This window comes from Denticeps clupeoides, chromosome 9 (assembly GCF_900700375.1).
Source record: "Denticeps clupeoides chromosome 9, fDenClu1.1, whole genome shotgun sequence".
Lineage (NCBI taxonomy): Eukaryota > Metazoa > Chordata > Actinopteri > Clupeiformes > Denticipitidae > Denticeps > Denticeps clupeoides.
In genome coordinates this window covers 7,519,392-7,533,030 of record NC_041715.1, presented here as the reverse complement: position 1 = coordinate 7,533,030, position 13,639 = coordinate 7,519,392, and the positions used below count along the sequence as shown (strand labels likewise).

General features: G+C 45.7%; 1 protein-coding gene across 1 annotated transcript in view; it reads left to right on the top strand.

Moving 5' to 3' along the window:
* The window catches only part of itgbl1 (integrin, beta-like 1), a 43,633-nt gene that overhangs the window by 16,683 nt on the left and 13,311 nt on the right, over positions 1-13,639 (top strand). Inside the window, 2 exon segments of the mRNA XM_028991888.1 lie at positions 1,706-1,846; positions 3,580-3,726. Of these exon segments, the coding sequence (XP_028847721.1) occupies positions 1,706-1,846; positions 3,580-3,726 (288 nt within the window).

Here is a 13,639-nt window from a genome sequence, read left to right as displayed (position 1 = left end):
TGACATGGACAGATGAGAGTGGCCCAGCTTTGGCTTCATTCCCAAACTATTACAGAGACCGAAAAAAAGGAAGAAGATAAAAAAATAAAAAAATAAATAATCAACTCCTGTATTCTGTACAATCCATCATGCGTGGAAAAGCCCGGTTTGGAAAAGATCCCTGGAGCTTTCAGTAGAGCTCTCTAAAATTAATTACAAGCACTGGAGGACTGTTAAGTGGAACATGGTCTGGACTTGACCACACAGCTGAATATATCGGTCAAGTGTCTTAGCCTGCATGATGTAATCACACTTCTAGATTTCTATTTAACAAAAAAATTAAATTACTTTCTATTGGTTTTTAAATATAGGACACATTTGGAAGGGTATTGTGATGCATACATGACGGATTCATTAAAGATGGCAGAGAATGTGAAAATGTGTTGAACATAGTGGAGATCTAGAAATTGAACTTGAAATTAATCAGCACACAAAAGACAGAGCAATCACAATCACAGTTGCCTAGTCATTCCTGTTTTTAAATGCTGAATCTGTCAAAAGGAGCTGTGTGTCCCTTTGAGGTTTAAGACACAGACAAAAGCAGAAATGAACTAGAAGTGCCTGCTTGCATCCGACATCAAATGTAAAGCAGAGATACCTGTTATTTACCCCGCTGGGAAGCACTCTGGGTTCCTTGACTTAATATTATTTCCCACTTTCATCGTTCTGCTTATGGTTGGCACATTGGCACCTTTTAGTTAAGGCGTCAGTCAAACTTACTTTCTCCAGTTTCTCCAGAAATTGATGCCTGTTTCAAGATGATGCACAAGGCTGTACATATGTATGCTTACAGTAATAGTCTCAGCCTTGGACTTATATAATAAGAAAAGGATTATGAAGGGACACAATTAACAGAATGTGTAAGTGCATATATGTGTAGACCACAAAAAGTGTAATATTTTGTAATAAAAGCACAGCACAGCATAGCATAGCATGGCATATAGTAATGAAGCTCTTACTGCAAGTGAAATATAAGAAAAACTACATACATAATTGACAGAAATGTAGTGCAGCATTCAGTTTAAACTAAAACTGAACCTATTCACACACAAACATGCTTACAATGGAAGAAACTGTGTTAGAATGGTGCATATTATACTTTATAGGGCAGATTTTGCTGTCAGACACACCAAATTCAGAACTGGTGCCGGTGGTGGCCCAGCCCTTTCTGAGGCTGGGTCTGCAGTTCCCCTCTGCCCCTCCCTCCCCGCTCTCCTGCTGGATCACAGATAAGACAAAATGGGATTTCCACTGGCCGCGCTCAGCTGGTGGTCTGGCTTAAATTCATCAGAGGGATGGTGCTTTCCTTGGCCCCGTCCCTCTAGCTGGCTCGCTCCCGATGGCCACAGTCGGCCAGATTATCTCACAGGCAGAGTCGGGCTCTGCTCACCAAGCCTTGCTTTATAGTCAGCCGCGGTGAAAGGCTTGCCGGCCCGCAGGGAACCCACCCTCCTTTTCGGCAAATCACTTCAAAATTCTGTGCGGTTAACCGTAGCATCTAATTTTTTTCAAGCCAAATTAGTACAACCCCGAAAAGCTTTTAACGCCAGCGAAGAGCGACTTAATTATTATGTAAAATCTATAAAGGTTTCTCTAACCGACTGGCCTTGTTTTATGCATAAATGAGTATGTGTGCCGTCATCCCATTCTCCTGTTAAACCTGTAGGCACATGTGTGTGTGGGGAGTGCACCTGCTATGACGTGGACCCATCCGGGGACTGGGGGGACATCCATGGGGACACGTGCGAGTGCGACGAGAGGAGCTGCCACAGAACCTATGACCGATACTCTGACCTCTTCTGTTCAGGTGAGGGTCCTTGATTTTGGTGAACTGCTACTAGGGATGGCTGAGACGAAGCATAGCCTTGTCAAAAAAGACTGAATTGTCAAGGACTGAAGCTCACATTAAAAAAGTGTGGGCTCTGAAACTTAATCAAATCAAAAGAATAAAAAGTAGCTATGTGGGGGACAATCAGCTGCTTGTCAAATATATGTCCCATGGCATGAGAAAATGTTTTGCTTTATATCTAGGTCTTTAGTAGTCCCCTAATACTATAGTACTATACTCTTTCCGAAAATCACCTTGGTGCAGAGCTACAGCCACTTCCAACACAGTCATGGCTTGAGGGCGGCAGCCATGACAAAATGTGTCACCTGTAAAAGTTTAAAAGTTGAGCCTTATCAGGGCTCTTAGTTTGTAAACTCAATATTCTATAGAAATCGAACGAGAATTGCTGGTGTCTTCCTCTTGTAAGTCGCTTTGGATAAAAGCGTCTGCTAAATAAAGTAAATTTCAGTAAAAGCACTTAATGCTTAATGAGGAGAAGAGAGGCGGGGCGACGAGGAGAGCAGCCAATAGAGGTGAGGGGGCATTTTGCAGAAATGAAGTCACCAACCACAATGTCTAAAAAAACAAGTTTGCCATTATGGTCGTTGGACCTACTTTTTTCGTGGAGGGCTGCTCCCCTTTCTCAAAACAAGAGAAAGGGGAGGTAAACTTTGCCCTTCTGACATCCTCAGGGCGAAGCAGAATGACCAAAGCACGCTTTGCACATGTCGCTATTTCTAGCCACTGTAGGACCACAGACAGGCTAGGGGAACTCCTATTAGTTTTCATGTCATGGGACCTTTAATACAAGTCTAAACTAATACATCCTTCATTTAATAGCTGATGAAAAACATGGAGATAATAAAAGAATCTCTGTGAGCAACAATGAGACCAAACCGGATCTGTAATGATTACAAAGTAAACATATAACATCATTATTAAAATGTAGGAATATGTACTTTTTACTTTAGGAAGATTGTGATGATTTACAATAGAATAAAATAATATTAACTACAGATTTTATAAAAACTTGCCTGTTTTCGGAAAACAAATCAAACAATAGTTCATAAAAGTGCGATAATTGACTATAAAACTATCCATAGCCTTTAAAACACTAATTTAAAACATTAATTTATGAATTGTCAAAATAAATTTTGGAAGAATGGCAACTTTTACCTGCCAAGTAAAAAAATAATGACCTGGATCACCACACAACAGTCAGTGAAGCAAACAATGCTAAATTATCCTTGGCTTTGTTAAGGCTTTTCACAAACACACACGAAAGCCTCTTTATCCACAGTCTGGAGGGAAACACGGCTTCAGTGTGATGGCAGGAAGTGGACTCCATGCGGAGTCCATGCGGAGCTCCCTCCACCCACTTCTCATCACTGTGAACATATCTCTTCAGGATTAACGTCTGATCAGGAACATGGAAACTTGAACATGAAGAGCCTTTAAACATCTGTTTCTAATAGAAGGAACTAACTCAGCTTCACATAATATTTTCTTAAAATTGAGAGGTGCAGATTTCAAAGAAATGTTTAAATATACTTGTATAGTCTATAAATACACATTATGAAACTGGCTATAAACTATATTTAGTGTATATTAACACTGGCACACTTTCATCATGGTCATGTGTTTGCATTCATTTCTCCGAGCGTCACTTTTTCAGCGTCACTCTCTGGCCTCTCCCTACCTCTTCTCTCAAGGTCACGGCCAGTGCAACTGCGGGAGGTGTGATTGTCAAGAGGGCTGGACTGGCAAGAAGTGTGAGCACCCCCTCTCTTGCCCCCTGTCTGTAGAGACCAGCGTGAAAAAGTGCACCGGGTCCTCCAACCTGCCCTGCTTTGGGAGAGGTACAGACACCGTTTCTCTGGGAAAATAAGATCTCAGCACAGATGTGGCATTTGATCCCTTCACTGAATTGGTAAAATGGTGCCTTTTGAGAGTTCTAGATTGGGTCTACTTTTTTCCCGAAGGAGGAATCGCAGAAGCTGGATTCTTCAGACCCTTACCCTTGCCTTGAAGGGGTGAGGCTGACTCGAGAATACAGGTCATGTGACCAGAGAGCACAGTTCTGCTTCAGAATTATATTCCAAAGTCCACATCTCCACCCCCCCTTAGTAAATGAGCACTCCTTATGCAGAATAACCGACGGAGCAGGGATGAATGAATGGAACTGAGATGCAGAGCTGATTAATGCTGAAGTGACAAAAGTATGTCAGACATGACAAGACTGTAGTGGCAGTCACATTAAACTTATTTTCTTCACCAGCTCCTTTAATTCATGTTAATTCAACGTCATGCCATATCTCCACTAATTCACACAGAAGGGTATAAAATCAGTTCTTTGATTTAAACAGAAAAGCTTCAAAATGAATAAGTTAACACAAAATAACTTCTTATCGCCTGGCCCCGTGGAGAGCAGTGGTCGCTTTTGTTGATTGATTGGCTCCTACTGCAGCGGATTTCCTCAGCACCAATGCAAAGCTGTGAGGACGTGACCACGCCCACTCTGACTACACATGGCAACGCATTAATATATATATATATATATATATATATATATATATATATATATATATATATATATATATATATATATATATGTGTGTGTGTGTGTGTGTGTGTGTGTGTGTATGTATATATATGTGTGTGTGTGTGTGTGTGTGTGTATATATATATATATATATATATATATATATATATTAATGCGTTGCCATGGGTAGTCAGAGTGGGCGTGGTCACATCCTCACAGATTTTTTCTTATTTTATTTATTTATTTTTTTATGCCAAGGTCACTCCTGTACGTCGAGCGTTTTAAAATATAGCCCCTTTTGTAGTGGCAGACATGAGTTATATTGGTCAGAATAGATAATGAGAGGAAGTGAAAGGGCAGGAGACTAATCCCCACCTACATGAATCAGCAGTGTGCAATTTCACCGCTCCCTGCTAAGAGAGGAGACGGGAAAAAAAAAATTCAAAATAGTCCAGCCATTGCAGATGTTCTCAAAAAAGAACATTGATAATGTGGTCTCTTTGTTCCACAGAGCAGATTTATCCGTCAGAAAAAATGCCGTAGGACGTTTCCTCAGTAACAAAAAAAAAAGAAAAAAAATTTGTTGTCATTGTGAAACACTGCAGCACAGCACACGGTGACACAACGAAATGTGTCCTCTGCATTTAACCATCACCCTTGGTGAGGAGTGGGCAGCCATGACAGGCACCCGGGGAGCAGTGTGTGGAGACGGAGCTTTGCTCAGTGGCATCTCAGTGGCACCTTGGTTCGGGATTTGAACTGGCAACCTTCTGATTACAGGGCCGCTTCCTTAACCGCTAGGCCACCACTGGCCCAAATACAGTACAGTACAAGACATTGTGAATATGCGGATATACTAACAGTCACTCATATAAATTCACTGAAAATCCTTGTATTTTTCTGTATATAAGATTTTAGCTATATTGTATATTGTTGATGTTCTTTATACCATGCTTAAGAGACACCAACGACTGGAATCAAATTCCTTGTATGTGTTCACTCACAAATTTGGCCAACAAATGTGATGCTGAATCTGATTCTGATAAAGACTTATTCTAATTGTTAACTTACATAAAGTCTGTGAAAACATTAAATAGATTTATGGTAACATTAATGTGCTTGACACTGTTACCTCACATGACCACGCCCTCCTCACAAGCCCTGTCTATCTTTTAAAAGCATTTTCAGTATTATGAATTGGGTGGAGCTATACTACAGATGGAGCAATAGAAAAAGAAGACATATGATTGTTATTTAATTTTATGTTTTACTTAACTTGGATTCCGACAGTGGCTTACAAGTGGCCTCACATCTCCAAGGTTGCAAATTTGAATCCTTGTGTGGGAGGAGTTTCCAAGCTCTCCCTGTGTTAGTGCGGGAGATCTGCCTGTGTTACCAGAGGAGCTCTCCCTATGTAAGTGCCGGGGGTTCTCCCTGTGTTAGTGCGAGAGATCTGCCTGTGTTACCAGAGGAGCTCTCCCTATGTAAGTGCCGGGGGTTCTCCCTGTGTTAGCGTGGGAGATCTGCCTGTGTTACCAAGGGAGCTCTCCCTGTGTAAGTGCGGGAGATCTGCCTGTGTAGGCGCAGGAACTCTCCCTGTGAAGGCGCGGGAGTTCTCCTTGTGTTGGCGAGGGAGCTCTCCCTGTGTTGGCACGGGAGCTCTGCCTGTGTTAGCGTGGGAGCTCTCCCTGTGTTTGCGCAGGAACTCTACCTGCGTTAGTGTTGGAGATCTGCCGCTGTTAGTGTGAGATCTGCCTGTGTTAGCGCGGGAGATCTGCCTGTGTAGGCGCGGGAGCTCTTCCTGTGTTGGCGCGGGAGATCTCTCTGTGTTGGCGTGGGAGATCTGCCTGTGTTGGCGCGGGAGATCTGCTTGTGTAGGCGCGGGAGCTCTCCCTGTGTTGGCGAGGAAGCTCTCCCTGTGTTGGCGCGGGAGCTCTCCCTGTGTTGGCGCGGGAGCTCTGCCTGTGTTGGTGCGGGAGATCTGCCTGTGTTGGCGCGGGAGATCTGCCTGTGTTGGCGCGGGAGCTCTGCCTGTGTTGGTGCGGGAGATCTGCCTGTGTTGGCGCGGGAGCTCTCCCTGTGTTGGCGCGGGAGATCTGCCTGTGTAGGCGCGGGAGCTCTTCCTGTGTTGGCGCAGGAGATCTCTCTGTGTTGGCGTGGGAGATCTGCCTGTGTTGGCGCGGGAGATCTGCTTATGTAGGCGCGGGAGCTCTCCCTGTGTTGGCGAGGAAGCTCTCCCTGTGTTGGCGCGGGAGCTCTGCCTGTGTTGGTGCGGGAGATCTGCCTGTGTTAGTGTGGGAGCTCTCCCTGTGTTTGCGTTCCTGCGCAAACACACCTGTGTTAGTGTTGGAGATCTGCCGCTGTTAGCGTGAGAGCTCTCCCTGTGTTGGCGCGGGAGATCTCTCTGTGTTGGCGCGGGAGATCTGCCTGTGTTGGCGCGGGAGCTCTCCCTGTGTTGGCGCGGGAGATCTGCCTGTGTAGGCGCGGGAGCTCTTCCTGTGTTGGCGCAGGAGATCTCTCTGTGTTGGCGTGGGAGATCTGCCTGTGTTGGCGCGGGAGATCTGCTTATGTAGGCGCGGGAGCTCTCCCTGTGTTGGCGAGGAAGCTCTCCCTGTGTTGGCGCGGGAGCTCTGCCTGTGTTGGTGCGGGAGATCTGCCTGTGTTAGTGTGGGAGCTCTCCCTGTGTTTGCGTTCCTGCGCAAACACACCTGTGTTAGTGTTGGAGATCTGCCGCTGTTAGCGTGAGAGCTCTCCCTGTGTTGGCGAGGAAACTCTTCCTGTGTAGGCACAGCAGCTCTCCCTGTGTTGGCGCGGGAGCTCTCCCTGTGTTGGCGCGGGAGATCTGCCTGTGTTGGCGCGGGAGATCTGCCTGTGTTGGCGCGGGAGATCTGCCTGTGTTGGCGCGGGAGATCTCTCTGTGTTGGCGCGGGAGATCTGCCTGTGTTGGCGCGGGAGTTCTGCCTGTGTTGGTGCGGGAGATCTGCCTGTGTTGGCGAGGAAGCTCTCCCTGTGTTGGCGCGGGAGCTCTGCCTGTGTTGGTGCGGGAGATCTGCCTGTGTTAGTGTGGGAGCTCTCCCTGTGTTTGCGTTCCTGCGCAAACACACCTGTGTTAGTGTTGGAGATCTGCCGCTGTTAGCGTGAGAGCTCTCCCTGTGTTGGCGCGGGAGATCTCTCTGTGTTGGCGCGGGAGATCTGCCTGTGTTGGCGCGGGAGATCTGCCTGTGTTGGCGCGGGAGATCTGCCTGTGTTGGCGCGGGAGATCTGCCTGTGTTGGCGCGGGAGATCTGCCTGTGTTGGCGCGGGAGATCTGCCTGTGTAGGCGCGGGAGCTCTTCCTGTGTTGGCGCGGGAGATCTGCTTGTGTAGGCGTGTGAGCTCTCCCTGTGTTGGCGCGGGAGCTCTCCCTGTGTTGGCGCGGGAGAGCTGCCTGTGATGGCGCGGGAGATCTGCCTGTGTTGGCGAGGAAGCTCTCCCTGTGTTGGCGTGGGAGATCTCTCTGTATTGGCGCGGGAGATCTGCCTGTGTTGGAGCGGGAGATCTGCTTGTGTAGGCGTGTGAGCTCTCCCTGTGTTGGCGCGGGAGAGCTGCCTGTGATGGCGCGGGAGATCTGCCTGTGTTGGCGAGGAAGCTCTCCCTGTGTTGGCGTGGGAGATCTCTCTGTATTGGCGCGGGAGATCTGCCTGTGTTGGAGCGGGAGATCTGCTTGTGTAGGCGTGTGAGCTCTCCCTGTGTTGGCGCGGGAGATCTGCCTGTGTTGGCGCGGGAGATCTGCCTGTGATGACGCGGGAGATCTGCCTGTGTTGGCGCGGGAGATCTGCCTGTGTTGGCGAGGAAGCTCTCCCTGTGTTGGCGCGGGAGATCTGCCTGTGTTGGCGTGGGAGATCTCTCTGTGTTGGCGCGGGAGATCTGCCTGTGTTGGCGAGGAAGCTCTCCCTGTGTTGGTGCGGGAGCTCTGCCTGTGTTGGTGCGGGAGATCTGCCTGTGTTAGTGTGGGAGCTCTCCCTGTGTTGGCGCGGGAGAGCTGCCTGTGATGGCGCGGGAGATCTGCCTGTGTTGGCGAGGAAGCTCTCCCTGTGTTGGCGTGGGAGATCTCTCTGTATTGGCGCGGGAGATCTGCCTGTGTTGGAGCGGGAGATCTGCTTGTGTAGGCGTGTGAGCTCTCCCTGTGTTGGCGCGGGAGATCTGCCTGTGTTGGCGCGGGAGATCTGCCTGTGATGACGCGGGAGATCTGCCTGTGTTGGCGCGGGAGATCTGCCTGTGTTGGCGAGGAAGCTCTCCCTGTGTTGGCGCGGGAGATCTGCCTGTGTTGGCGTGGGAGATCTCTCTGTGTTGGCGCGGGAGATCTGCCTGTGTAGGCGAGGAAGCTCTCCCTGTGCTGGCGTGGGAGATCTCTCTGTGTTGGCGCGGGAGATCTGCCTGTGTAGGCGAGGAAGCTCTCCCTGTGTTGGCACGGGAGATCTGCTTGTGTAGGCGTGTGAGCTCTCCCTGTGTTGGCGTGGGAGATCTCTCTGTGTTGGCGCGGGAGATCTGCCTGTGTTGGCGAGGAAGCTCTCCCTGTGTTGGCGCGGGAGATCTCTCTGTGTTGGCGCAGGAGATCTCCCTGTGTTGGCGCGGGAGATCTGCTTGTGTAGGCGTGTGAGCTCTCCCTGTGTTGGCGCGGGAGCTCTCCCTGTGTTGGCGTGGGAGATCTGCTTGTGTAGGCGAGGAAGCTCTCCCTGTGTTGGCGCGGGAGATCTGCTTGTGTAGGTGTGTGAGCTCTCCCTGTGTTGGCGCGGGAGCTCTCCCTGTGTTGGCGAGGAAGCTCTCCCTGTGTTGGCGCGGGAGATCTGCCTGTGTTGGCGCGGGAGAGCTGCCTGTGATGGCGCGGGAGATCTGCCTGTGTTGGCGCGGGAGATCTGCTTGTGTAGGCGTGTGAGCTCTCCCTGTGTTGGCGCGGGAGCTCTCCCTGTGTTGGCGAGGAAGCTCTCCCTGTGTTGGCGCGGGAGATCTGCCTGTGTTGGCGCGGGAGATCTGCTTGTGTAGGCGTGGGAGCTCTCCCTGTGTTAGCCTGGGAGATCTCCCTGTGTTGGCGCGGGAGCTCTCCCTGTGTTAGCGCGGGAGATCTGCCTGTGTAGGCGCGGGAGCTCTCCCTGTGTTGGCGTGGGAGTTCTCTCTGTATTAGCCTGGGAGATCTGCCTGTGTTAGCGATGGGGGAGCTGCCTGTGTTTGCATTGCTCCAGCAGCTGACTCTTAATTGTTGTCTTGTAATTACTTTAGTACATAATTTACAGTAAGTGGGATTTGAACCCTGTCTTCTGGTTCATAGGTGAGTGTGTCCTGGACTGGATTTGATAAGCCCTCATGGACCATATTATCAGAATACCAGAATAGGCTTTTATCAAGAGAGCACAACCTGCCAATTCCTGTTAATGTGAGACACCTTGTGTTTACAATTACTTAATGCTGGGGCATTGATTTCTGTATTTGATTAAATTAGGGTAAAAGCAATGGAGAATGCAACACAAGGAACTGAAGTGGCACAGATGAGCAATCATCAGAAGATCGAGCAAATGGTCTCCCAGAGGTCCATGGGCCACCGTGCATTTTATATCAGTCACCTGCAGTAATTCTAGCTTTGGCATATCCGAATGCAGAATGAGAGATGGCTTTTGGAGTCCCCAAATCCGAACAGCAGCACTGGTTCATCTCCATGCTTGTCCCACAAAGTGGGAGCCTTTCTCACATGTAGTGGTGTTGTAGTTCAGCTTGGCGCTCGGTGCTTTATGGATGGTAGACTATGCGACTTTCCACCGTGTAATGAAATAAAACGATTAAGCTGTGGAGAGAGACTTAATTAGTTTTAATTTCTCCTGCAGTAACTTTAAATTATCTCAGAACTGCTGTTTCAAAATGTCAATTTAAAATTGCCTGGTGCCAGAGAACAATTAATCTGGTACACAAAGTTTCCCTGGGAAAAGTTCCATCTGTGTTTCGGCCGACGAGTGTATGGAGCTAAACTTCTTTATTATGCAGCATGCGTCCAAACAGCATGACTGCTATAAAGAATGCCAGGCTTCATCACTAGGTCAACACATTCCGTAGTCAATCGTTGTTGCAGGTTTCTAAAGATTTCATTTGGCCAGTGTTCAGTGGCTGTTTTGGTCTTATACTGATAGAATCATGTAATGGTATCCATAGTCACAATGGTGCCACATTCATGATGGACACCCAGGTTCTGCTCAAGATATAATCTATTGGTATCCATTTGAATCCATTTGTATAGACAATCCAAGTGTTGTCTATAGGCTTGGTGGGAGGTACTGCATCTCTTGTCATTGCACACATTGTATGTTCCATTCAGAGTCACTGCAAAGTTTTTAATTCATTTCTATAATGTCATGATAATTCAAAACATTTCTGTGACTGGTTGCTTATTTATGTTAATTGGTACATAAAAGATCATTACTTATTTTCTCAGGTCTTGACTTCACAACTGTCTCTAGACAGCTAGATAAAGGCTTTTCAGCTACTTCCCCATAGAAAAAAATGTAAAAGACAGAGAAGCATATTATTTTCAGCAATGCATGGCAATTCCCTGGTGTCGCATTCTTCAAATGCTGGAATTTCCATGAGTGGTTCCCTCCCCCAGTAGAAACATAACCGTGAATAAAGGCACAGTCTGCAGATGATGCTGCTGTAAACTCACAAAGAACACCAGACATGGTTTTAAATGTTAGTGTGGATAGTGTGCAACCCCCCCTCCCCCCAACAACTATATACTTTATCCTATTCTATTCATTTTCTCTGCAATAAATACGACGCAAAGAATGTGTCTTGATTAAATGGTGCCAGAAGCAATCACTACGTGGAATAAATTAACTCTGCTAAGCAGTTGTCGAGATGGGGAAAAAAAGTCTCAACTTGCCTCACAGATGTTAACTAGTATCCAGAGTGCTGCTGGGCTGCTTTAAAAGCAAATAATCTGAATTAGCGCTGATTGCAATCACGCCCCCCTAGTTCCATGATGGTAGATATGCTCATTAAAAGAAAGTAGAAAAACAGATGCATGACAAAGGCAGCAGCAGGTTTTTGCTTTTGGAAAATTGAGCATGGTGTGCTGAGGCTCTGGGAGACAGACACCTGTAATCTTGATGGTCGGTGGATGGTTTGAAGCATAGCCTTTATGTTTTTGTGCGAAAAGATGATTGCCGCTGAAGTAGGTAATGTCACTACAATCATTTTTGAATAGCTTGTTTCAGACATTTCAAAATGTTCCACGGTTGTTTTTGGTGTGAGTTTTCATACTTCTTTGAATCATATAATTCAGTTTCTTGAGTCATAAAAGTCATAAAAAATACTGATTTTATCATGGTTGTGGGCCGTTGTCCAAAGTTTGAGTGGAATTCATTCTGTCTTAAACGCTGTTTGTATTGTCCAAAATTGTGAGGTTTAAGAATTATTTCATTTCAAACACAAAGATTACTTTTCCCCCACAAATAAATCAATGTAATTGTTGTCAGATCACAATTGTATAGAAATGTTCTTTTGGGGGCATTGTTAATTACTTAAGTAAATTATTTAGTAACATGATTTTGAGAGCACCATGGTTACGTACATATTCATTTATGTGTAATAATAATCAGTAATGATTAAAAGAAACCTGTAAATGAGTTACAGTTGCTATGCAACAAGCAATAAAAGGTGTTATTAAACTCTCTGTGCAGGCATTCATACAGAATTCATAGCAAAAAAACATGTGTGTGTTTTTTAATTCTACAAAATCTAATATTAATACTGATATTTTTTAAAAATCACAATAATTATTTAAATTTGCTAATGTAATTACCCATATATTACTTACATGCAATTTTGCACTCTGGCTAAAAATGATGCAGTTTACATTTCAGTGGGTTTAAATCAAATTTGTTATTTTTTCTTTGTACTTATTATTCTTTCATATGTTTGGATGTGTGAGCAAAAGTGACTATATGAAATCTGGTCAGATGAAATGTATTTGGATTGATGGATAAGCATAAAGTGAAACATTCTGAAAGTAATTTCTCTTTGTTTCTCTGTGTGCCTAATTGTCATGGCTGCTGCCACTGAATGACCATCTGATTAGAGGATGTTTCCAGAAGCTCCAGCAGCCCTGACTTGTTCCCTGACCTTTCATTTCCTATGCTGATTGAAGGGTCCCAAATGCTGGGGTTGGAAAAGGCCATGAGTGAAAAGCTAGCATTTATCTCCTAGCTGCTCTTTTATTGGAGGAGTGAGCCTGGGAATGGGGGCATAATGGAAAAGGTATTTCTGTCTTTTACTTCTCGTAAAAAGGCTGTGAAAGTGGACACTGATGCAGATGGAGCTGGGACCAATGGGAGCTGCATTGAATATTCTGAATCATGCAGTTTTATATTTTAATTCATTAACCAGAGTGTTGAAGAACCACTTTTTAACCAGGCTAAGGAAGGCAAATAACTATTATAATAATATAATATTTGTAATAATCTACTAATTTAACATCCATAAAACCTTAAATTGGATGAGTCGACTAATACATTTAGTGGAATAATTAATAATCACAATGAATTATGTCGGGCAGTGGTGGCCTAGCGGGTAAAGAAGCAGACCCATAATCTGAAGGTTGCCGGTTCAGGTAAAGTACCAATCCCACACACTGCTCCCCGGGCACCTTTCATGGACGGCCACTGCTTTACCAAGGTGATGGGTTAAATGCAGAGGACACATTTCTTTGCGTGCACCGTAGGCAGTGTTACACAATGACAATTACTTCACCTTTCACTTTCTTCAGATTCCAGCAATGTCTGATCATTTAAAAAAAAAAAGAGTACCCCCCCACACACACACACACACACAAATAAATCAATGTAATGGTTGTCAAATCTCCTGCTCCTGCCTAGCTATGCATCATTTATAATATAATTGATAATGTATCATTCTATATTGATCTAACCCTTCAATTGAGAGGACTGTTATTTTTCAGCTTACCGTACCATACATTAATCCTTACCTTTTTTTTTCAGTGTGAGGTCCATTCCAGAGGACAGATTCAGACCTGTTTTGTTGATTATTTTGTTTAAATCTTGAAATGTAATGTAAGCCTGCAAAGTCTACAATATATTTAAGGTTCAACTTAATTTAGCTGTAGCTGTGATTGGTTGCACTGCTCCTTACTGGGCATCAGACAGAGACAAAGAAAAATTTAGCCACACCCACAGCAACGTCTTTTTCAGA